Below are 26,118 nucleotides of genomic sequence, written 5' to 3'. Positions count from 1 at the left end.
GTATTTACCACCCCAAATCAAGTCTCTTTCCATGACCATTTATCTCCCTTTTAGTAGAAAAAAGCATAAAAATCCAACAACTCTTCCTGATAAAAACCTCTCAGAAGACTACAAATAGATGGAAATCTCCTTGATGTGAAAGAGTATCTATGAAAATACCTATAGCCAACATCACACTGAATGTGAAAGACTGATCGCTGTTCCTCTAAGATCAGGATGTTCATTCTCACCACTTCTACTCAACATTGTGTAGTTTCTAGCCAGTGTAATAAAGAGAAAAAAAAAAAAAAAAGAAACCAATGGCATCTGTATTGGAAGGAAAACAAAAACTCTCTCTTCAGAGATGACACGGTTTCTATGTAGAAAATCTAATAAAATCTATGAAAATGTTACTAGAACGTACAAATCTAGATACAAGAAATAAACCTCACTTGATCATAGCCAAAAGGCCAAGAAGCAATCTATATAAAAGAAATAAACCATCAAAAACTGAAATTACAAAAGATGTGTAAAACCTATAAGCAGAAAACTATAAAAGGCTGCTGAGAAAAATTGAAGACCTAAATAAACTGAGAGGCATATTTTATAAATGGGTCAGAAGATTCCATATTATTATGATATCAATCCTCCCCAAATTTATGGATACAGCCAATGCAATCCCAATCAAAATTATAGAAATTAAACTGGATCTGAAATTTATGTTCAAGTACAAAAGATGTAAAATAGCCAAAACAACCTTGGGAAGTACCAGAAAAATTCAGCACTGACACTAGCTGATTCCAAATGAGGTCATCAGAACATCACGGTACTGGTGGAAAGATAGACAAACAGATTTATAGAACAGAATAGAACATCCAGAAATAGACCCACACATTGTTGGAAAACTGATTTTTGACAAATATTCAAAGGCAGTTCAGTGGGGAAAGGGGAGTCTTTTAAACAAATGGTTCTGGAACAATTAGATGTTCATATGCAAAAGCAAAAAAAAACAAGGATAAAAACAAAATAAACAAAAATTTTTGGCTTATTCAAAATTAACTCTAAATTACCTAAATGTAAAACAAAGAAACCCTTTAAAACTTAGAATTAAACATAGGGAAAAAACTTGAGTTAGGCAAGAATTTCTTAAATATACCAAAAAGGATGTCCTATAAAAGAAAAAATACACTGGGATTTATAAAAATGAAACACTTCTGCTCTTCTTAAGAGACTTTTAGGACATAGGAAAACCAAAGCACAGACTGGGAGAAAAATCTTTGTAAAGTATATATTTGATAAAGGATTTGTATCCAGAATATATAAAGAACTCAGTGAGAAACAGCCCACTAAAAGTGGACAAAAGATTTGAACAGATGCTTCACCAAAGAAAATATATCCTCTGTAGAAAAGCACATGAAAGAGATGTCCACATCCTATGTCAGTAGAGAAGGCAAAATGAAACCACAGTAAGATACCACCATGCACTATGAGGATGGCTACAATGAAAAAGCCTAGATATTCAAGTGCTGACAAGAATGTAGAGGAACTGGAACTCGCATATCAGCTGGTGGGAATGTAAAGGGAAGTACCATTTTGGAAAACATTTTTGTAGTCACTTAAAATGTTACACCTACCTTATGACCTAGCCATTCCATTTCTAGGCTTACCCAACAGAAAAGAAAACACATGTCCACACATAGATGTGTACAGGAATGTTCCCAGAAGCTTTCTAATTAGGAAAAATTGGAAACAATATAGATACATGTCTATCAACAGGTGACTAAGTAAATACCTTGTGGCATATCTATAATGGAGTACTACTCAGCACTAACCAGTGATGAACTGTTACACTCAAAAACATAAATATGTCAAAATAATTATGCTGAGTAACAGAAGTTAGGCAAAATTAAGTACATATTGTATGATTTCATTTATCTTCAACTCAAGAAAATGTGAACTGATTTACACTTCCCTTTACATATAATTTCAGAAATTCAAACCAACTGGGACACACCAGTGTTTGGGTTGGGAAAGAGTGGAGTGGGCCTGGGTGGTGTGGGGCAGGGCGAGAGGCAGAGCAGGAAGGGGCAGGGGTAGGGCGGGGCAGGAGCAGGAGCAGGAGTGGGTAAGAGAAGGGATCCAAGAGGGGTAGGCGGGCTTGGCGGGCGGGGCAGGAGCGCGGGGGCGGGGCCGCAGGGGCTGGAGGGGGAGGGGCAGGGCGGTGTGGCTGGGCGGGGACTGCGGATGTTGGAGTAATGGCGCGTCTGCTCCGCGGCCTTTGGAACCTCCGCTTCCTAGAGGCACTTCCGCGGGCATCCCAGAGCCGACCAGTTAGCTGCGCCCTTGGCACCAGGGCCAGACACGGGGACGCAGGTAGGACGCAGGCCCCGCAGGCCCCGCCGGCCCCGCCGCCGCCTCACGTTTTTCAGTTATTCCAGTTTCGGTGGCCGCGACTTGCGTGCCCGAATGCTGGTCTGAACCCCCCTGGGACACTGGGTTGCAAACTTGGAGGGGCAGGAGGGGAGTCACTGAGAATTGGAGGAGAGGTATAGCTCCTCTCCCAGAACGTGCACACGTTTTTTTTTTTCCTTTTGCGTAAAATTCTGGGCTCAGGACGTCCTGACGCATATCCTGGGACTCTAGGTGAAGACCCGCGGGGGGGGGGGGGGGGGGGGGATCCACCAGGCGACACTGCGCGCTCTCCTGGGAAGGCCCTTGGTCTTTTTCCTCTTTTACTCTGTCCCCGCCCCCCGCGCCCTTCCAGTCGAATCTGGAAGCAGGCAGTTCAGACCTGGAGCTCCTGTGGTTTGGCTTTCTGCTCTGTTCTATTCCTGTGATGTTTCCAGGACCTAGGGAAACACGGCCTAATAACCCATCCCCTGTAAACTGATAGTCGTTGCTTGTCAATCGTTGAGACCGGCAAGGGGAAAGTGTGTACGTTTTCTGCCAAATGCCTCTGGCATCTCTGCTAGATTGGGTCTCCTTTACAGTTCACTTGTGAGTATGTAATCCCCTATACTTCAGATCTGTTTCAGGGTAATTTAGTGGCCCCTGTGGATTGGCTTCCAGACCATCTCTGAATCCAGTTCTGTTCTGTGTTCATTGAAGACATTTAGAGATACCTAACGCTGCTGAAAATGTACCCCAGCCACTTGGAAGTTTTCAAAATGTAGTGTTTAAACAGAAGCACCAGCATTATGGAATGATAGCTGATCCAACATGACTTCCGATTATGGCCTTCAGAACCCCTTGGTGTCTCCAGTTAGCCAATCTGGTGATATCTGTTGCCTACCTATTGTGTGCCAAGCACTGATTTGCTAAAAACGTCACAGTTGTTAGCTGGAGTTCGTATTCCCCTTTTATACGCTAGTGGTTTCAGCAGAAACCTATCCTTTATGAACATACTTTTTGCTGCCTGGAAACAGCCTAATGAATTCTCCTTGAATCTGAAGTTCTTCAGCAACATTAAATTTTGGCCAGACATCAGTACATAACTAGAGTTGTGTAACTTATCAGACACCTCCTCCTGGACGTTGATCCTGAGGAAGTAATTCAAAGCAACAAGGCATTATGTACAAAGATGTTTTAAGAACACTACTTTTAAGAACCAGAAACTGGCTATTGTCCAGTCTCCATCAGTTAAGGAATGCGTGCACAAACCATGAAAGTTCAATTCAACAAACTATTAGGCATCCATTAAAAATGATTAAAAGGTAATTCAAGGCTTTTGTGTGGACAGTGTTACTTAATGGCTGTGTTTTGGGCACATCTTGAACTTGGTAAGTTTAAGCCTTTTTTTTGTCTTCTATAAAATAAGGATAATGACAATAGTAGTCTTGCACGGAATAAATGGGAAAAATAATTTAAAATACTTTATCACAATGATTGGCACTTAGTAAGCACACAGTAAATGTTAGTTATACTTACATAAAGAAATGGAAAAGACAAAGGTGTAGTCCACATTTAACCATGTGGTGTGGACTTCAGGAAGGTTGGAGAGAAAGAAATTAGAAGACGTTGAGAGTGACAGAGGACTGTTCTCCAGCAGCGAGACTTGCGATACACAAGGGCAAGGCCCCTATAATTTTTGTCATCTAAACCGACAAAGCAAAATGAAAAGGAAACTTAGAAGTATTAGGAAAAAATAATCTGTTGTTTCAGGAAAACATTCTTTGTGGGAATATTCTGCTTGGACTCCATCTGAGCTGAAGTTTAAAACAGTCCAGTCACTGTGTTGGGAGAGGAGGTTAATTCTACAGTTAGAGTAGGTGGGGAATCTTTTTACTCTATAGGTTCTTTTATTTTCAACAAGTAGTTACTGAAATGAGACTGGCTTGTGTGTGACAATTGCAGCATAGCCACTGTGGCAAGAAAGGTGAGCAAAGCTAGGAGGTGGGTGACCATATGAGCAAGAGTACGTTTTACAAATATGAGAAAATCAAGGCCCACCTCATGGAACACATGGCTGACAAGAAATAGAGCCTGTGCAAATCACACAGCATAAAGAGAGAAAGGAACCCAAATGAATCTTGAGTTTATCAAAGCATAGTTCAAGGTAGAGCTGTGTAGCTATCAAATGCAATGGTGGCAGCAGCCCAGACTTGATAGTGAAGATAGCAAGAGAATGCATAGGGAATCTGAAAGACATGTGGTCGAAGGACCCATACAAGGTGCAGGTGATACGGATTGAGGACAGAAAACATCTGCATGCATGCATGCACAGTAGTGTGAGGAGACCAACCTGAATCCTGCTCTCCAGCCACTGGTGGCCAAAAGAAAGACAACTCATTCCCAAGTGAGACCTTGCTGTGTTGTATGTACATGCACCTAAATTGCTGTTTGGTAAAACTTCACAGAATTTACTCATAATGCAACTTTAGTCATTTCCTAAAGCACAGTGTATTATTACTCTGCTCATACACTTGCTGCCATGACAATATACCTTAGGCTGGGTGGCTGAAAAAACAAATGTATTTCCTCACAGTTCTAGAGACTGCAAGTCCAAGATCAGTGCTGGTCAGGGTGTTGGTTTCCCCCTGAGGCCTGTCTCCCCTTGCAGATGGCTTTTTCTTTGTGCTTTCACTCCTAGTGTGTCTTCCTCTTCATACAGGGACGCCAGTCAGATTGGGTTAGGGCCCATCCTCTTGACCTCATTTTAGCGTAATCACCTCTTTAAAAGTCCTGTCTCCAAATATGGTTACATTATGAAGTCTTGAGGATTAGGACTTTAACATATGAATGCTGGGGGGAGGGTGCAGAGTTCAGCTCACAATACCCAATTTAAACCTCTTCATGTGATGCAGATCGCATAAATTCTGACCTGAGAGCACCAACCGACCACTTGTCATTTGGCTATCAAGGCAGAGTCTGTCCCCACTTGACAGTCACCTAGGTCAGCAGATTGGCAACAGCATGTTTGTAATCAGTGCTTGAATTGGTGCTTCATCAATGAGCTTTAACACTGATGCCCACCCGTGAAAACTTTTGCACACAATAGTAGTGTAAAAGGTACGTATAGGTAAGGGTTAGAAGAGCCATGACAAATGTAGTTTTTCACTGTATTTAGATGAAGGAGTAATTATTTTGTTTAACAATCTAAACAAGTTTTTAACTAAAAACAATTGCAGCAGAGGAAGAAGGTGGGTGCCTGAAAACAGGTTGTCACTCTCTAACAGGTGTAGTGAAATAGAAAGCAGGGAAGAGGGAGCTGGGATGCATGCCTCAGGTGCAGAGCTAGAGCATGGGAGTCCCACCAAATGTAGCCCTTCATGAATTCCCCTTTCTAGTGTCAGCTGTTATATTGTACTGCATTTTGAAAGACACTAAGGGCAATACTTTCAGGAGACAATAGGTTTTTTTTTTTCTCCAATCCCATCCTACTTCCTTCCCAAAAGGAGATAGATAGGAAGATAATGGCAGCTTTGTGAACTATAAATCCCAACCTTAACTCCAAAAGTTGATCCTCCTCTTAGCTATCCATAGAAATAATGCAATAATGTAAATCTTTGCCAAAGCCAAGGATATGTGTGGAGTGATATGGCAGGGCAGATATCTGAAGGCTAAGGAGAGCTTTTGTCATTGTGCTCTATTGCTCCTTTCTTTGCTAGATGTCGGTAATAGCCAGGATTCAGATTCCACAAATTCCCCTCAACGATGGAGTTTAGGTTCTGGGAGGAGGAATCAAGAACAGCTCATTCTCACTAGCAAAGCCTGTTTTTACTCTTACCTTCTGAATTTTCACCTTTTGGAGTGGCCCTTGTTTGACTACTCCTGACTTAGATCATATTCTAACACATTGACACTGGCCAGCTCTTAGCATTTTGCCCTTGGTTGAGGGCTTACAAATATAATTATACCTGTACACCCACCAGTCTTCTACACTGCCTTCCACTTCCCTTAGGGTTAAACATATAGTTCACAGCCATTAAAACTAGTTCTGATCCTACTTGCTCTTAAAACAGCAACAAAAACAATTCCACCTGATAACCAAGCCTAAAATGATTTAAAAAATGTTTCCACATTCTGTTGGCAGTTTAGCTTGCATTGCTTTGTAAAACTCCTTTATTGTTATTTCGAATAGTTATCCAAAGCTTATGTGGTCAGTAAATTTTTCTGTTTAATGGTTTCCAAACTTGATGTACTCTAGGTCAAGCGTAGCTCCACAGCTCTCCCCTCTCTTTCCTAAATCATCACTTTATCCTTTCCACTGGATCAGTCCCATCAACACTTTACGGTACTTTGATTTTTGTCGTATTAAAAATGCTTTTGACCTCACTTTCCTTTCTAGCTACCTTCGAAACTCCTCAAAAGACTGATCCAGAGGTACATCTGTCTTTCCCTCCTCCTTTTCTCTTATATCTATTCTGATCAGATTCACCCCTACTCTTCTACCTAAACTGTTCTTTTTCAGGTGTGTCAGTCATCTCCTTCTTGACTTTTCAACACAGTAGATTATTCCATTTTCATTAAAATACTTAGCTCCAGGACAGCACATTCTCTCAGTTTCCTTCCCATCTCTGTCTGTGGCTCTGCATAACATCAGCCTGTATGTTAGAGTGCCTCAAAGTCAAGCCCTTAGGCCTCTGTTTGTCTGCACTCACCGAGTTGGGGATTGTCCAGTTTCATGGCTTTAAATACATCTTAATTCTGAGGAGTCCCAAATTTATATTCTCCCAGGGGCCTCTCCCTGAACTCTTAAGTCCATATTTCCAGCTGCCTACCTGACCTCTCCATTTGAATATCCAATTGACATTCTTAAATTTACATCCAACACCAAGTTTCCAAACCTACTCTTCCTGCCCTCATTCCCATTGTCCAGTACATGACCAGAGCCTTGGAATAGTGACCGTTGACCCATTTCCTTCTCTCATACTCCACAGCTGATGTATCAGTACATCCTCTGGCTCTGCCACCAGAATGTGTCTAGTGTCCGACCACTTCTAAGCGCCTTTACTGCATCCACCCTGACGCTCATCTCTTCCATCTCTCAGCCAGAATATTTGTTTCTTTCATGTTGATTTCCTGGCTTTAGCCTTTGCCCTGCTTCAGTGGTTTTTAAACGTATATCAGCCACTGATCCTTTTTAAATGTTAGGTCAGGCCATACCTCTGCTAACCTTCCAGTGACTTCCAAACTTACTCAGAATAAAAGCCGATGTCTTCACAATAGCCTTCAAGGTCCTGAATGATCTGGCCTCCATTACCTTTGTTCTCACTTCTTTAACTTCCCCCTACTCACTCCACCCCAGTGGCTCTGCTCTCTTTGCCATTCATCAGATATGTTAGACCCACTCCACCTGCTTTTCTTCTTGCCTGCAGTGCTCTTCTCCCAGATATTCACATGGCATGTTTGTTCATTTCCTTCAAGTATTTGCTGATATGTCACCTTTTTCAAGTTATTTTAAAATTTTTATTGTTGACATTATTACAAATGTCCCCCACTTCCCTTCCCTTTTGTCCCCCTCCACCCAGCCTCTGCACCTCCCCCAACTGCACCACATTGTTGTCTGTGTCCACTGGCTATGCAAATATGTTCTTTGGTGAATCTCTTCCAGTCCCCCTCTCCGACCCCCTCCTCTCTGAGATCTGTCAGTCTGTGCCATGTGTCCATGCCTCTGGTGTTATTTTGTTTGTCAGTTTATTTTGTTCTTAAGATTCCACATATGAGTGAGACCATATGGTATTTGTCTTTCTCTAACTGGCTTATTTCACTTAGCATAATAATTTCCAGGTCCATCCATGCTGTCTGTCACATAAGCTTCTTTCTTTTTTACTGCTGCAGTAGCAGTCCATTGTGTAAATGTACCACCGCTTTTTGATCTGCTCATCTACCGATGGGCACCTGAGCTGTTTCCAGATCTTGGCTATTGTAAATAACACTGTTATGAACATAGGGGTGCATCTATTCTTTCTGATTGGTAGCCTTTTGTGACTACTCCATTGGAAATTTTGTGTGTGTTTACACGTGCACATACATACATACACAGACATGAATACATGTGTACACACATCCTCACTTTCTAAACACCTTTGTGATTTTTAAAAAATCACCTAAAGATCTATATTCTTTTTTTTATTTTAATCATTGTTCAAGTACAGTTTTCTCCCTTTTACCCCCATTCCAGCAGATCTATATTCTTTACTTATTTAGTTATTTTACCTCTACTCCCTAAGGGCAGTGATTCTTTGTGTGTTTTCTTTACCCCTGTATCCCTAACATTTAGAATATTATCTAGCACACAGTAGGTGCTCTGTACATATTTGTTGACTGAATGAAAAAAAATGGTTATTAAATGCCAAAGCACTATAATATATACTAGTGATACATTGAACGAAGACAATTATTTCAGACTTCTAGCTTCTAGACTAATGAGACATCCAGACAAATTACCCTGCAGTCATTGTGATTGAATAAACCTATCAAGGAAATACTGTGGGGCATGAACACAGAGAAGATCTTGCAGTTCAGGCTCAGATGAGGGGGATGGTGGTCAGGGAAGGTCTCTTGGAGAATATAACATGTAAACTGAGATCAGAGGTTGGAGACCTCCAGTTTTTGGTCTAGAATGTAGGGATCTTGAAAGTCTTCACTCTGTCTTAAGTAAAAAGCTGAGCAAAACATGACATATTCTGGGAAACTCAGAGGATTGCAGTTCAGAAGGACTGGGGTGTGGTGGAAGATCAGATAGGGCCTTGCAAGTCACATTGAGGAGTTTGGAATTTAACTTGAGTGTATTATGTTGTATTGAATAGTTTGGGGCAGTGAAAAAAAGGAAGTGATCAGGATTGGCAAGGACTTACGAAAGAAACTTTTGTAATAATGTACACTGGAGATAATGGTGGCCTAATGCAAGGTGGTAGCAGAGAAATGAGAATGAACAGATTTGAGTCATCTAGGAAGTAGAACTAACAGGGCTTGGTGCAAGGAAAATGGAAAAATTATGGACAATGGCCTGGCTTCCTGGTTTGAAACACGGGATGGATGAGCCCATCCATCCCATGTGAGGGGAAATGTGAGGAGAGGAGCAGATTTGGGTTCAGGCGACGCAGACACAAGAAGGCCTTTTGTGCATGTAGTTTGAGATGGGACATCCTACTGGAGATATCCAGGTGTCGGTTGTACAGGGTGGGCAAATGTAGGTTCAAAATTCTTCACATGGGAAAAGACATGCAGGTTATGATTATTATAATAGCTTTATTAACTCAAAAAATTATCATTCACAACTGTAAGCCTACTTTTGCCCACCCCTGTATATTGATCTGGAATTCAGCAGAGAGATCTAGGATGGAGAGAAAAGTAGATTTGGGAGTCTCATCATATAGATGGTACTTGAAGCTACCAAATGGATAAAACCCCAAGGAGCACATGTGGAGTGATGGCAAAAGAAAGCTAGGATGGATAGATTCCTCTAAAGCACACCAAGATTCCAGAGTGGCTCGAGGAAGGGAAATTGAGGAGGAGACTGATAGGGAGTAACTGGATGCTCAAGAGAATTTGGTGTCCTGGAGGCCAAGGGAACAGAATATATCCCCAAAGAGAGAGCATCAAGTGTTAATACTGCCGAGAGGGAAATAAGGATGAAGTGTCCCTGGGTTTCACTAAGAAGTCCCCAGGGAGCCCTCTGAGAGCAGTCAGTGCACTGACGGCAGGGGTGGGGGGTGGGGGTGATGTTGTGTCCTCAGTGTGTCACACCCTGTGACCCATCCTGTCAGCTGGCCCCACTGCTGGCGATGCTCACTGCTTACTTGGATAAGGTGGTAATTTCTACATTTTTCTGTTGTAAAGGAGTATTTTCTTCCTTGTAATTAATAATCTTTGGCATCATATTTTGAAAATGTTTGATTATTCCATTCTTCAACAGCCTTCACCCAGGGGCTTTAGAATCCCCTGATGGCTCTTGATTGAATCAGTGATTATTTTATTGATTGCAAAAATGGTGATTTAAAAAAATTTTATCATTCCTTCTTCATTTATTACTTGGCATTCTGCCTGATAACTCTGAAAGCTACTGAGCAGTAAAAATTGTCACATAAATACATTTTGCTTTGCTCCCCAAGAAATGAGTTCCTGAAAAATTGTGTGTAATTGAGCTATATTTCCATAGTAAAAAATAAATTCCTATAGCCTTATAAAAACTGTTTAAGAAAGGACAACATTTAGTATATGTAACAGGCAAAAACCCTTTAATAAAATGTAAGCAAACATAAGGGATCCACAGTATGCAATACAGAAATAACATATTGTACATTATTATGACCTGATGATGAAGATGTATGTCTTTTCTTGCTGAAAGAGTGTTTAGGAATGTTTTGTAACAGAAATGAATTTCCAATATGAGGTTCTGACATGTTTGATTCTTGATAGTGAGATCACAGGTGTTTAACATTTTGTCTTCAATGCAATGGCCAGGTTACTTACCCTTTGGACCTCTGTTTTCTTGGTGAGGTGGACAAATTATAAGATCCCTTCAAATTCTTAATGTTGGGCTGTTAAAACATGTATTATATATATATTGGCTTCCTATCCCTCTTTGGCTAAAGAAAGTAGAGTTGACCCTTGAAAAAGAAGGGGCTTAGGGGTGCAGTTGAAAATCTGAACATAACTACTAGTTGGCCCTCTGCACATGTGGATTCCCAGCTTTGGATCAAATATACTGTCTGGTCCTAGTTATTTTGTTTACATTCATTGGCAGAGAAGTAGTAAGATAGAGGCCAGAGAAAGTAGAAGAAAGGAAACAAATTGTGAATAAAAACTGTGAAGCATTAGAATAGGTTCTGGTGGGTCTCAGTTTCCCTTTCAGGAGCATATGCCATAGGGGTCTCTTCTTTTTTCCCCACACAAGAAGGATTTTTAATAAAGACTTTCCTTGACAAACAAAATCAGAGATATCTTTATGAACCCGCAAGGGAGAGGAGTTTAATAACCCGCTAGCTCAGCCTTCTTTTCTTTCCAATCACTCAACTACTCCCAGCTGTATCCTGACAGGAACTAGTGCTTTGAACATAGTAATGGAAGAAGGATCAATTTCTTCCCTTAGGTACCTGAGGAGAATTTATTCTGCATTGTTTCATATTTCAGCTGCCTCTTTAGCTTCTATGCCTCAGGGGGACTAGGAAACTGGCTCTCTACTTATTACTCATTTCTTATTAAACTAATGACTCAATTAAAGCATTTTGTACCGGAGCTTTCTGGTTTCTGTGACAAATGAATGAGTGGGAGAGAGGGGAGGGAATGACTTATTCTGCTGGGTAATAGTGTACTTTAGGAGAAAGGCTAAGGATCAAAAGGTCATTGTGCCTTTTTGTTTTAATTTTAAAAATTTTATTTAACAGGGTCTCTTACAAATCATGAGCCATCTCTTGCCAAGAGTGAGTGGCGAAAGAAGCTGACTCCAGAGCAATTCTATGTCACCAGAGAAAAAGGAACTGAACCGGTAAGCGAAACAAGCTTATAGTTTTCAGATTAGAGGCATAGAGAGTGGGCTTGGGATAGATCCAGTTACAAAAGCTGACTGATCATCCTCCCGTCAGACCACCGATGTCCACCCAGTTGTAGAAACCAGAAACCTTCCCTTGGACCTGCTACTCTCTGCCTTCCATCACCTCACCATCTATTCTGCCTCCTAAGTTACCTCCCAGTCACTCCTCACCACTGCTCTTGCTGCCATGCCCGTCCAGGTTCCCACCATCTCTTGCTGATTGGACTGCAGTGGCCTCCACTCTTCTGCTCACAGCCATTCGTGCTCCTCATCTAGCCATTCTCCACATGGCCTCCAAAGAGATCTTTCCAAAATGCAGGTCTGACCACATCACCCCCTGCTTAAAATCTTTCAGTGGCTTTACACTGCTTTCAAGGTAAAGAGAAAAGTGTTTAAATAGCTAATAAGGCTCTAACATCCCTGGCCCCTACCTCCCACCCCCATCCTCAAATCCTGCCATTTTACCTCTTAATCTGTGAACTTTGGCCACACTGTCCTTTCATCTCTCAGACACCTGGGCTCCCCTCTCCCCTAGGGCCCTTTTACCCGGTGTTCTCCTTTCCCATCACTGTCCCTCCACCCCTGCTAATTCATTCAAACCTATATTTCAGCTCTCAGCCCAACCTCACTGCCTCAGGGAAGCCTTTCCTCAGCTCTGTGTGGGTTTGCTTTACTCGTCCTTTTCCTTCATTGCACTTGCCATTGTTGGTACATCTCTAGCACATAACGTGGCATCTGGCACTCAGAAAATAAATTGCCTGAATGTTAAGTGACTAAAGACTAAGAGGTGGAAACATTATTTAGACTACATTGAAGAATCTCACCTTTATTCATTTCCTGAGAGAACAGTCCTCAGTGGTTCCTCATTATAATATTACTTTTACAGCACTATAGTTCTTAACAAGTGGCCTGTTTTAGACCCTAATTGGCCCCTGGAATATAGCTATTGAACTTGACTGTTAGATGCTTTAATTTGTGAAGCAGACCCCATAGGGCGGACCACAGCACAGTGGTTTTGCAAACTTGTAGAGTATTTATATCTTTACTGTAGCAGTTTCTACAAAGTGCAAGTAGCTGTCCATGTGCATGTGGCCTTGTAATCATGGCCTTGCCCTCCACTTCTATGCTGAAGTCATAAGACAGGCCACCAAATCCCAACAGATTTTTGTGAAAGCTGGTATTTTTGAAAACTTCCTGTGGGTGGGATTTTAATAAAGCCTTTACTGGGAAAGAGACTATATTTGCCATTATTGCATATGGCATAAGGGAGCCATATGTGATTCTCAGTACAGTTGTGTGCATTCCCAGACTATTCTAGGCCAGACCTGTTCTCAGGCAAAGCTTGGTGTATATACAGAGCCTGGAGATGAGCTGCCTGATGTTTAGAAGAAAACTTTTGGATTCTGAAACAGATGGTGCATTATATTCTCTGCTTTTGGCCATTTTACAAAATGAGCCTCATCTGTTTTAACTAGTGTTATAAATCCCTTTCACTTCATCCATTTCCACATTTAACTTTTTAAAATATTGCAGAACTATAAGCCTTTGTTAGCTTCATAAGGCCAAGGAAAAAGAAGTAAAACATCTAAGCTTTTTGATTGGTGACTCCAAATTAAAATTGAGTTCCTTGTGTTTTTATTGGGCAGCAGTAATGTGCTGGCCCTCCACTAGGCATGATGAAGGAGTTTATATCCTGGCTGAGCGATAACTAAAAGTCAAATATTGGGAGAAGGTAGGCTTTATGCTGGCCACCCTCTGTCTGCCCAGTAGTCATCTACTAAGGGTGTAGTCACCTCCCTTACCCTCTGACTGCTGAATGAGTTTGACCAATGGGAAATGCCAGAGAGATCAGATGGCAGGATAGAGAATTGAGGTCCAGGGTCCTCTCTGGAGCTCTGTCCCTCCAGTGCAGATTGAAGATGCAGCAGGCAGCCCTCACCTACAGTTGCAGTGTCACAGGTTCTGGTAACTGCCCCTTCCTTTGGCCCACAGGCCTAGCAGAGGATGTGTGTTCTGTGGTCACTGGCCCAGGGGTGCTTCACCCTCCCTTGTTGGTTTCCATTGGCCCTGTCCATGGTTTCCATTGGCCCTGTCCACACTTCTTTTTAGAGAGCGGAGAAGGGAGGGAGAGAGAGAGAAACATCAATGTGTGGTTGCCTTTTGTGTGCCCCCTACTGGGGACCTGGCCTGCAACACAGGCATGTGCCCTGGCTGGGAATCAAACTAGCAACCCTTTGGTTCCCAGGCCAGTGCTCAATCCACTGAGCCATACCAGCCAGGGCTTCCCACCTTTGTAAATGGTTCTGTATTAAATTATCTACAGATTATCCCTTTTCAGGGTGTCATCTGTTTCCAGCAGGTTTGTTGAATTAACAAGATCATAGAAGGGAGAACTCCCATTGGTCCAGACTGTCTCAGTCATTTTGGACTGCTATAACAGAATACTATAGACCACAGGGCTTAGACAACAAACATTTATTCTCACTGTTCTGCAGGCTAGAAAGTCCAAGGTGCTGGCAATTTGATGGCCACAGAGAGCTTTCTTCCTGGTTTGTAGATGGCCACATTCTTACTGTATCCTCACATACTAGAGGAAGAGAACAGCTTCTCTCTCATGACTCTTCTTATAAGGGTGCCAGTCCCATTCATCAGGGCTTTACCCTCATGACCTTGTCACCTTCCAAAGGTCCCACCTCTAAGTACCATCACATGGTACTTAGGTTTCAACAAACCTTCAGTCCATAGCACAGACATTGAAAACCCAACAGGTATCTTGAGTGCCATTCTGTCTCTCACCTGTCCTCCTCCCCATATAATCATTTCAGTTCTGTCTTCTAAATAATTCTGTAACTTGCCTTCTTCTTCTTATTACCACTGTTCCTGCCACAGCTGAATCCAGGCCTGTATTAGTGGCTCTTTGGTGGTTCTTTGCCTCCAGTGTTTTCTTGCCCCCCTGGTCCAGCCCATTCTTCACATGGATGTCGTGTGCACACCCAATTTAAATTTCCACTGGACACATACCAGGTTTCAAGTAAACACTAGTAGAACAATTAAGATGGAAGCTGAGTTTAACTCTAAATAAGAGCTAGGACAAGAGCTAAAGTTGGGGAGGAGAGAGGGAGACACTGGGAAATCTGGCAAAGAGGTAGGTCACAGATGTCATTCATCAGATATGTCAGTTAGCACTTTCTTTTCATTTCAATATTTTAAAATTATGATACCAGTTCCTTGTCACTTCCTCTGTCCAGCTGCCCCCTACAATGACAAAATTATATTTTCAATCTTATCAGGCTGTCTGGATCCTATGACTGGGCATTTCTAGATCAACTTCCGAACTGGGAGCCCTTGGGCATATGTGTCTCATCAGCCCAGGTGGGACGGATGTGAAACTTCCTTCTCCTGATAGATAGATGCTCATTTCCAGTGTTGGGAATGAGCATTCCAGGGGACAGGCCAAAAAACGACCAGTTCACTACTGTTCAGATTTCTCCAGCTAAGTTTAAGGTCTTTAAAGAGGGAAACATCCATGTGTGCCCAGATGGTAGGCTCAGGAGGTTATTGAAATTGTCCATTATTTAGCTCACTGGAAATGTGCCATTAATACCACCACAGGGGACTTGAATGTTTGACCTGTGAGTTTGTTGCGTTGGGAAATCTAGAGTGGCTGGAAGAGCCCAGCATATTTCCTGATCAGCTCTGTGACTCAGTGAGCCATTCTGTACTCCTGCTTCTCTTCCATCCCATAAAATGGGACAGTGGTTCATAGCTGGCGAGTGCAAGGTTTCTTTTTCTTTAATTTTCTTTGACAAAAAAATTGTACAAAAATGGTCTTTTTTTAGCCAATGACATCCAGTTTGCAAAATAACATTAAAAAAATTTACTCAGCTAACTCATTGCCTCAAGTTTCCTTGTGTTCCTCCCAGAAGACTTTTACACCTGCAGACTCTGAAGCCCCAATTAATGTAGTAATTTCATCTATGTCATCACTTAGGCACTGGGAGAATCTACCTCATTATTTAGTGTCCTCAACACTATGTGAAGCATAGTAAAGGCACAATCCTGATCTCACTGAGCTCTACTTCTTATATATTCATATTCCTTCTTTAATTGGAGATTTCAAAGTGCGTTCAACAGGGGACTAGATTCCTGTTGCATTGACTCTATTGAAATGGAGACTGAAACTTTACATAATCCAGGGGACTGTTCTCTCCCCTTTTCACGGACTTTGATGTTCCTGGATGAATGGTGCTATGTAAGTATAGAACATTATTAATGTCATAATTTGAATATTTGGCACAATAAAGGATGGGCTATAAATAAGTCTGCAGGCTGCTTCATTGGGTGTGTGGTAATTTTCTCTCTGATGATATTTGCACTTTGTCAAATTAGTACAAAATTTCCTCTGTCTGGGTACTTCATCTTGGATTTAAATCTATTGTATCATCTCCTGTTAGAGTTACGAGAACTCTAACATGATGTATCTGTTTGACTTTCAGCCTTTCAGTGGGGTCTACCTGAATAACAGGGAATCAGGAATGTATCACTGTGTGTGCTGTGACAGCCCACTCTTCAGGTGAGATAAAGATCAAGAAATTCTGAAGGAGAACAGACCTCTAAGGTCCTTCAGATCTGCCTCATTTGATGCCTTGGATAAAAACATATCCATGTTGTTTTTAATTGTCCTCCTCATCTGGCATGGTTGCTACAAGGAGAGCTATTTATATAAGATACTTGCTTGTCTCAATTATTTCTAATATTTACAACAATTAACAAGACTTCTTAGCCTATATTCTTTCTTTCTGTATCCCCGAGAAATAGCAAAATAATAAAACTTGGTGGGCACCTTAAAGAAAAGCTATTAGAATTTTTTCCCTGGGAAAGTTTTTAAAAAAATCTAAACCATAATAGTATTTGCTTGGCCATGTGATTAAAACTATATCTCTCTCAGGGAAAATGGATTTATAATTCAATTTAGGAAATGTAGAATTTTATGAGGACAGATTCCCCACAATGCTTGACAGAAGTGAATACCATGCCCTCTTCTATGTAGCTGAAAGTAAATTTAATTGTCCCTTGATTTCAAAGCCTCTTTTAAGTCAATCAGGATCTGAAATCTCTCAACAAAGGCCTTTTTGTTTAGACATGCGGGAAACAGTCTTAAAAAAAGTAGATTCAGTGGAGAAGAAAGGAAAACATCTTTGAAGTCTTGTTTTTCAGAACTTCAAAGATGTTGTTTTTTTCTTTTGCATCAACCCTAAATTGGTTTAGAATAAAATATAAATCAAGCCAGCTCTGTGAGTCTTCCATTAGGCGGTGCTTCATTATGTCCTTTGGGTTTTGGGCAGACTGGGCTTTCCTGCTAATGTGGCCTGAATTTGGAAAGCCAGATCCCGCCTTCAAGGTTGAGGAATGATTAGGATTGATTTTCCTTTATGCTCAGGGAAGGGCAGGCCTCTGCCCATTCATTCTGTCAGTGGCCACTGAGGAGACATCTAAGATGACAGTCAGCCTAGGATGGCCTGGGGACAGCTAGGAGACAAAGGTTAATTTTGACACAGTAAAATGTGGGATGCATATTTTTGAGACTGTTGTGCCATGACTTCTGGTTCTATTAAAGAGAAGTAGGATCTTGAGATGGCCAGCCTGCTTTAAGCCAAAGGACCATGTTGTAACAATGTCAAGGACTGCCTTATTACTGTACGGTACAGCCAGATGTTCTGTTTCTGTCTTTAGACTGTGAAGACAAATGATTAGAAGCCATCCTTGGAAGAGCATTCTCCTTCATTTTATTTTTGGGTTTTTTTTTCCTCAGTGGTGTTCCAGTTTATGCAATAGTAAAGTTGAGACCTTTTTCCTACCCAGTGCCCACCACCCTCTCACCACATGTCAGGGCAGGCACGGATGCCCAGGATGGTGGAGCAGGGAGGACCCCAGAGGCCAGGGCGGAGAACTCTGTCTGGTAGAACTCTCTGCGATGATGGAATGTTCTATATCTGCTCTGTCCATGGTGGACCACTAATCTCATGTGGCTATTAAGCACTTGGAATATGGCTAATGCCACTGAAAAACCGAATATTTTATCTTACTTAATTTTAATGACTTTAACTTATAAGGCTATGTGTGGCCTGGCTACTGTTGTAGCACAGTGGTAGTCCAAATTAAGGAAGTTGACTGACCAGCCCCAGGTCCCTAAGGTGGTAAAGCAGCCAAGACTAACAGGAAAGCCAGTTGATTCTCCAAAAGCCTGTGTGCCAAGTGGCCAGTTTACTGAACTGCCAGTTCACCAACCTTACTTGTTTCTTTCAGTCACTTAGTTTTAGTTGAATAGTGTTCATTTTCTTTTTTTAAAGGACTTTTGAGTTTGTTTCTATTCTATTTTGCTGCTTCTGGTGCAGTCAAGACTAAGAGAAATAAGAATATATTCATAAGAATCATTTCGGTTCCAGAATATTCTCTTTTTAAAGATATTTTATTATAGTGTAACAGTGGTTAAAGCTGCCTAGAGTACATCCTCACTCCATAGCCCTGTGATCTTTGGCAAGTTTCTTAATCTCTCTGTGCCTCAACTAGGTCACCTGTAAAATGAGCATGACAGTAGTACTGAATGTATAAGGTCAATGACAGGATTAATCCAGTTATGAGTTAACACATAAGAGCACCAGAGAAATGCTTGGCAGAGGCCAAGCACTCAGTATTAGCAGTGTTAGCAATGATAATCTTTCTCGGAGCTAAATACATAAATGTATCTTTGATAATGAGGAATTCTTGAGAATATATTCTAATTAATGAGAACTTATAAATGAAGGCTATATTGCTGAGCATGCTTCTCATTCAAGAGGCTAGTCTTGGGAATATATTCTTGTTTTGCCTCTCATTTCCCCCCCACACTGTGTCCCCAGTTTCCAGCCTTAATTATAGGGGGCAGGGATAGAGAAAAATATACATTTCTTCAAACGCTTGTATGGAGTCAAAAGGAGGTGAAAAGTCAGTCAACCAAAACTACATCGCTAAAGAGTCGAGTGGGTGGGGGACCACTGCCTCTCTGCAGCCGGGCTCGCAGCTACCCGCAGAGTTGCCTGCACATGGAACCACGTGGTGTGTGTTCAGGGAGAGCTGCTGACTCCAAAGCAGAGACCTTTAAGTCAGGGTTTCCAGGGTCTAGGACACTCAGGATGTTACTGATCCCCTGAGGACTCCAGACTGTCCCTTTGTGTGACTTTGCCCCCTTCCTGCTTCCTCTCTACACCTCCCTTCTCCCTCCCTTCAGATACCAGTTCTGGAAGTGTTTATGAAAATCTGGGTCACATATTTCCTGGTCATAAATCTTAGAAGAAAACAGAGTCTGATATTAGTTCCCTTTTTGTGTAATATCTGATGTCCTACATGTTACTGGTAACTAACGTTGTTTAAGGCTCTTTTTTGAGCTGTGATTCCTTCAATGAACAGAAATTCTTCTAAGATACTAGGGTTGCGAGTTACCACCGGGTGCCTGAGGTGTCAGTTTGGGGGGCTGTAGAATTTCCAGAAATGAATCATAAACCAGAGAGAATATGAGAAGAGATGATCCAGAATGGTTGTAGTTTTTTCAAGGATGGGCCTTATAACCTGTTAATCATTTCAGTATGTATGTTGAAATTTCTAATTGGCCTTAATATTTAGGTTCTCAGCCTTGAATGATGTATGATGGCCCTCTCATATTACTTGGCAAAATCTCCAGTTTCTGTTAATTGCATCAATAAAGGTTTATTGTTTCTCATAAAATGTTTAAATGACTTTTTATAAGTCTTAGATTCATTCATTAGAAAATTTATTATATTCATAATTCTCCATTGAAACTCCTTTAAAGATCACTAGTTTATACACAGTGCTGAGGGTGGACAGGGTATGATTAGATGATACTTAAGATGTTTGTTCCTGGGCCAAAGTGGCACAGATGAATGCTTCTGAACCTTTGGAAAATGATTGCAAAAAATCCAACCTGAATGTGCAGACACTTGTAATTGGATCCACAGCTATTCAAATTGCATGGATATCTGTTATTAATAATGATGATGATATTAAAAATAATAGCTACTGACTTATGTACCAAGTGTCTGACACTATGCTGTACAGAAAGTATCTCAGTTAATCTTCTCAGCAACCCTGTGAGGCAATGATGCCATTACTAATCTATCGATTAGGACACTGAGGCTTTAAAAGATTAAATAACTTTCCAAGGTCACATAAAAGTAATAGACAGAGCCTGGATTCACACCCAAGTCTTTCAGAAGTCAAAGTCTTTACTCCTCAAAGTCCTACCTGTGATTTTCAAACCTGGTCTGAGGATCCCGAGAGTTCCTGGGACCCTGTAGGGCATCTGTGAGGTCCCCTCTTTTTAACTACATATTTGCAAGGCCCCTTCTCCTTTTGTGGGAACAACACTGCAGCAGATCAAATGCAGAAGCACATATGAAGACTCAGTAGTCCTTACTTAAGCTAGACATTGAAGAGATTTGCAAACCTGTAAAACAGTGAAACTCTTATCACTAAATGTTTGCTTCATTTTGGAAAATGTAACCATCTGTCAAAGCATCATTTATTTTTTTGTCTTTTTTGTTTTTACTCTTTTATTTTTCTTAAAAATGTTATTTATATTATATAATGAATTTATTGCTTTTAAAAATAAGTGACTCAGGAGAAAAAAATTAAAAATAGTATGTACATATTTTTCACATTCTCAGTTTTAATTTATAATTTGTAAAATATTGATATACACAACTGTTTATTCATGTAAACACCAACTCTCAGTAATCCTCAGTACTTCTTTGGCATTAAAGGATCCTGAAACCAGAATGTTGGAGAATTGCTGCATTGCATTAGATGTTTCTACTAAGGTTTGTGCTCTAAACTGAGCTTCTTTTCCTGTTCATAGTCTGGGGATATGATTATTTGCCAGATTTTTTTTCACTTCACTCAGCTTTTTTTGCAAGGTTTGTAATTCGTTTCTTCTCATTTTTCCTTAGTGCCATCTCATTGCCATTTAAAATGGAAAAATCTTGTTTCCTAGTGCCATTTAAGAGAGCCTTCCTTTAAGGCGCTTAGTGGGTCTTTGGTGGGCAGATTGCTTGTCGCCCTCCTCCTCTGGCCCTCCCAGCCCTCAGCATTGCTGGTCCCTGTGAGCCTTCCAGGAATCTTCACTGCAGTGATCAATTCAGAGTGACCAAGCATCTTTATTAATTATAATAACTATAGTGAACATTCATTCATAAGCACTTATCATGTGCTCCATAGAGTAGCACTTTAAATTCTCAAAACATATCCATAAGGTAGGTATTACCCCCATTTTACAGATGAGAAAACTGAGGCTTAGAAAGGTGAAGCAGCTTGCCCAATTTCACACAGCTAAGAAGTGGCAGGGGCAGTTCTTGGATTCCCATAGGCAGTCAGGCATCTGTGTTTAGATAAACTGAAGTTTCTGTTACTGAAATTGTCTGTTTCATCAGATCTCATACTTCTCTGACACTTCATGCTCATGATGCCCTCCTTTAACCACTGTTATTTCATTGTAATGGCCCCCCTTTTCTACATTTAGGACACATGGGTTCAATCTGTGTTTCTTAATATGCAACATGGTTCACAAAGCTCCTAGTGTTTTTAGGTCCGTGTCGAACTTTGAGAGGGAAACCTTTAGAATCAAAGGAACAAGAAACCCTTTCACTGCAATGGGATGATGTTTTTAATAGTGAAGGTGCAGTGGGCAAGACTCCTGTAGAATTGATTGTCACATAACTGGCCCTGGGATGTGGCAGAGGAGGGAGGGAATCAGATCTGCTTGGTAGAAAAATTGGTTGGGGCATAAATGCTACTTGTGTGTTAATAACGGTCTTAGCAGCTGTAGCTTTGGGAATGTCTTCCTTAGTTCTGAGAAAAAGTATTGCTCCGGCACTGGATGGCCCTCGTTTTCTGAGGCCCATGGAACATCCGGCTCTGATGAAAGTAACACAGGAATCCTGAGACGTGTGGACACCTCGTTGGGATTGGTTCGCACAGAGGTTGTCTGCAAGCAAGTGAGTTGCTTTGTTTTGTCTCTTTGGTTTTTCTTGATGCTCCCCCAAGTGCCACAAATCGCTCTCTTGTCCTTGGCACATCTAGTGGTCACTGAAGCCCACTGGGTTTCTAGTCATGCTGCTTTGATCTCTCCCCCATCATTCTGGGTAGGTTAGAGAAAGAACCTTCCTGAGCCACTGTCTGAGTAGCCTCTCCTGCTTCTAGCCTTCCAGAGCTGGGAGCTGAGTGAGAATATGAAAGAAAGAGTTGGCCCTTCACAATTATTTTTTATTTATTAGGGTGACATTGGTTCACAAAGTCATACAGTTTTCAACTGTACAACTCAATGAAACATCTGTACACTGCATCATAACCCATTGCCCAAAGCAAAGTCTGTTTCTATCCCCATTTATTCCCCCTTTGCCCACTTTCACCTCCCCTACCCTCATTTCCTTCTGGCTATCACACACTATAGTTATCTATAGTTTTTAAATACATATTTGTTTCAGGTATACAGCATAGTGGTTAGACAATTCTATAGCTTACAAAGTGATCTCCCTGATAATTCTAATACCCACCTGTACTTCACATTCCTGTGACTGTTTTGTAACTTTTTAATCCCTTCACCTTTTAAAAAAAAATTTATTTTTGAAACTATTACAGATGTTCTCCATCCCCTGCCTTTGCCCACCTCCACCCAGCCCCCACTCCCCCTTCCCCTAGCCTTCACACTGTTGTCTTTGTCCGTGGGCTAAGCATGTATGTTCTTTAGCTAATCTCTTTACCGTCTTTTATCCAGTTCCCTCCGTCCCCACCCCTCTCATATTCATCAGTTTATTCCACGTACCCATGTCTACGTTTGTTTTTGTTTGTCAGTTTCTTTGTTTTTTTTTTTTTTAAGATTTTATTTACTTATTTTTAGAGGGAAGGGAGGGAGATAGAGAGAGACAGAGAGAGAAACATCAATGTGCGGTTGCTGGGGGGTTATGGCCTGCAACCCAGGCATGTACCCTGGCTGGGAATCAAACCTGGGACACTTTGGTTCCCAGCCCGCTATTTCTTTGTTTTTTTAAATTAGATTCCACATATAAGTGAGATCGTATAGTATTTATCTTTCTCTGACTGGCTTGTTTCACTTAGCATAATAATCTCCAGGTCCATCCATGCTGTCAGAAAATAAAAGATTTTTTTTTCTTTTTATGGTCAAGTAATATTCCATTGTGTAAATGTTCCACACATTTTTATATGCTCATTTACTGATGAGCACTTTGGCTGTTTCCAGATCTTAACTATTATAAATAACACCACAGTAAACATAGGGATACATATATGAGGTCTGTCCAGAAGGTATCCAGCCATATAATATGAAAAATAGAGACATTTATTGAAGAAGATACAAGATACCAGAAACATTGTACACAGGACAATGGCACCTCAGTCCCCTTTAAAGTAGGCACCTTGAGACCTCACACAGTTCTCCCAATTGCCATCAGCTGCCCCTGAATCTCACTGATGGTCTGAAATCTCTTCCCTTCCAAAGATGATTTAAGTTTTGGGGAAAGCCAGAAGTTGCAGGGCAGCGAATCTGGGCTGTACGGGGGCTGAGACACCTGGGTGATTTGATGGTTTCACAAAAAGACTTTGCATGATACATGATGCATGAGTGGGTACATTGTCGTGATGAAACTGCCAATCACCAGTTGCCCATATCTGTGGCCTTCTGAACCACATGAATAGTTTCTGTGGAGGAATGTTCAAGCCTAACACAAAATTTGATGCAGATTCGTTGCTCTGATCATTTTTTTGCATGCCAGAACCACACAGTAGACATACTCACTCAGTGGCATTTACTGCCCCCACTGACTAGTACAATGAAGCTGTCACTGTTCATTCATGCACATTCCAGTGCACTCACCTTGGATGCCAGATTGCATCAATGTGTGCAAACTATTCTCGTTACATTAACAATGGCTAGATTTTTTTCCAGATAGACCTCATATTGTTTTGATTTAGTGTTCAGGGTTTCTTGGGGTATATTCCCAGAAGTGGGATTACTAGGTCAAAAAGAAGTTCCATTTTTAATTTTTTAAGGTATCTCCATACTGCCTTCCACAGTGGCTGCACCAGTCTGCATTCCTACCAACAGTGCACAAGTGTTCCCCTTTCTCCATATCCTCGCCAACACTTGTTTGTGGATTTATTGATGATAGCCATTCTGACAGGTGTGAGGTAATATCTCATGGCCCTTCACATTCTTTGGAACAGGGTCAGGCAGCAAAGGCCTAATGTGGTTGGCTTCTCTTCATCTTCTTCCCCAGTCTGCAGTGTGTCAGTGACAGTCAGGGTGACACTACCGGTGACAGCAGCATACTGTTCCCTCTGTGAGCCAGGTAGAAGAGAGTGCTTAAATCCAGACAATTTATGTTGATATCCTGTGTGCTCAAATGTTCTGGTTTTGCAAAGCACCAAGGCAAGCAGATAAACAGAGCATAGTCTTATCTTCAATTAAAAAATAATATACTGGCTACAATAACATTATTGAGTAATTACCCAGGAATTGTGTAAATGCTTTATATGCATTATATCAGTTCATCATCACACAATTCTATTAAATAGCTACAATTATTATTATTCCTATTTTATGAATGTCTTAATCAAGGCCTAAGTTCAATAACATGCTTGCATTCTCGCTGATAAAACAGAGAGCTATTTACCACTGCTGATCTTTGCAGTCTTTCATTTCTTAAAAGTCAATAGACTTTTTCCCCATACCGATGTCAAACATTGGGTGGCCACATGGGGTTTGTCTGTCTACTTTTACAATGTAAAGAGCTTTTTCTCATTGGAGAAATGACAGAGGCCTCTCTCTTCTACAGTGTGAAGCTCACCTTGGCCATGTGTTTCCTGATGGACCTGGGCCTTCCGGTCAGAGGTTCTGCATCAACAGTGTGGCGCTGAAGTTCAAACCAGGGAAAGCCTGACTCTCTCCAAGAGACCCCTTCCCTTGCCACTCCTTCATTTACACCTTCAATTTTCGAAATTCACCTGACTGACTTGTTCATTTAATCCCAAACTGGGCTGTTTGTTGCTGGCACAAAGCAAGTCACAGCTTCTCTAATAATTTATTTATCTGGAGTGAACTTGACCCTGACTCAGGCTCTGACTGTGGAATCTCACAGTATGATGAGGATAGCCGTTTCAAGCCAGTTGGCTCATGTAGGCTCTGCCTGGGACCCAAGGGCATGACTCTTTGAGGACATCAGGAGGCTCATGGACTACAAGCCAAAAATCTCTACAAAACTACCCTGAAACTTCCATTGCAGTTAAGTCTTCATGGACATATATAGATGAGGGCTCAGGTGCAAAAGAGAAAGGGAAATAGAGGATTAATCAACAAGCCAGCAATGAAAGAAGCACCGAGGAGTAGGACTGTAGAAGAGCTGTGCTTTGGGAGGTACATACGGTGGTGGATGGGATGCATGATTCCTTTTCAAAATTTAGAATGTCTTGAACATTCTAGGTCCAACCTTGTGGCCCTCAAATAAGTTTCAATGGGAGCATGTTAGATTTCAGAGATAATGAATAAAAATGCCTACAAAGTTAAACTTCAAAATGTTCAAATAAAATATTTACTAAAATTTACGTTTCTTTATCTAAGTCTATGAATTTGCTCTTTTATAAAAAAAGACTAAATCAAATGCCAAAAAATAAATAGATCACATGGTTGTAGGGATTTGTTTATACTAATACTAATGGCAACTGAAGTGCTTTACAAATTGAGAGTCTTGAATAATTTGTTATTGAAAGTGTTTGAATCATTTTATTTGGGATTTATGGGCAGAAAGAAAACTTAATTATTCCATTTTTCTCTTGATTCACTTGTAATACATGATTTAATTCTTTTAGTGGCTACCTTGGAAATCACAGCATGCATTCTTTACTTCTTATGGCCATATGAAAATTATTACTTTTATTTTTACTTCTCCAAGAATGCTAACATTAGAACACTTTAAATTCAATTACCACCCTCCGATGTTTCATGTTACCATTGTCATGTGTTTAATTTTGCACACATATGAACCCCCACACATTGTTAATTTGCATGCCAACATCATGTGTATTTACCATTTGCATCG

At 41.1% G+C, this 26,118-nt stretch overlaps 1 protein-coding gene across 1 annotated transcript; it reads left to right on the top strand.

Moving 5' to 3' along the window:
- Positions 1–2,200: 2,200 nt before the first annotated feature.
- On the top strand, positions 2,201–25,630 carry MSRB2 (methionine sulfoxide reductase B2). The gene is made up of 5 exons (XM_028508083.2): positions 2,201–2,352; positions 11,811–11,911; positions 16,453–16,529; positions 21,855–22,002; positions 24,859–25,630. The coding sequence occupies exons 1-5, from the start codon at positions 2,235–2,237 to the stop codon at positions 24,961–24,963; spliced, it is 549 nt and encodes a 182-aa protein (XP_028363884.1). The 5' UTR covers positions 2,201–2,234; the 3' UTR covers positions 24,964–25,630.
- Positions 25,631–26,118: the final 488 nt, after the last annotated feature.

Source organism: Phyllostomus discolor, chromosome 1 (genome assembly GCF_004126475.2).
Source record: "Phyllostomus discolor isolate MPI-MPIP mPhyDis1 chromosome 1, mPhyDis1.pri.v3, whole genome shotgun sequence".
Lineage (NCBI taxonomy): Eukaryota > Metazoa > Chordata > Mammalia > Chiroptera > Phyllostomidae > Phyllostomus > Phyllostomus discolor.
Note: the sequence above shows the minus strand (reverse complement) of the source record. Positions and strands in the feature narration are given on the sequence as shown.

What these genes read in the sequence shown, in the direction of transcription:
- MSRB2 (XM_028508083.2), top strand. Translation starts at nt 2,235, where the DNA reads ATGGCGCGTCTGCTCCGCGGCCTTTGGAACCTCCGCTTCCTAGAGGCA. An exon ending in GGCCAGACACGGGGACGCAG is followed by an intron (nt 2,353 to 11,810) that starts GTAGGACGCAGG and finishes TTTATTTAACAG; the next exon opens with GGTCTCTTACAAATCATGAG. An exon ending in TGTGACAGCCCACTCTTCAG is followed by an intron (nt 16,530 to 21,854) that starts GTGAGATAAAGA and finishes TGTCTTCCTTAG; the next exon opens with TTCTGAGAAAAAGTATTGCT.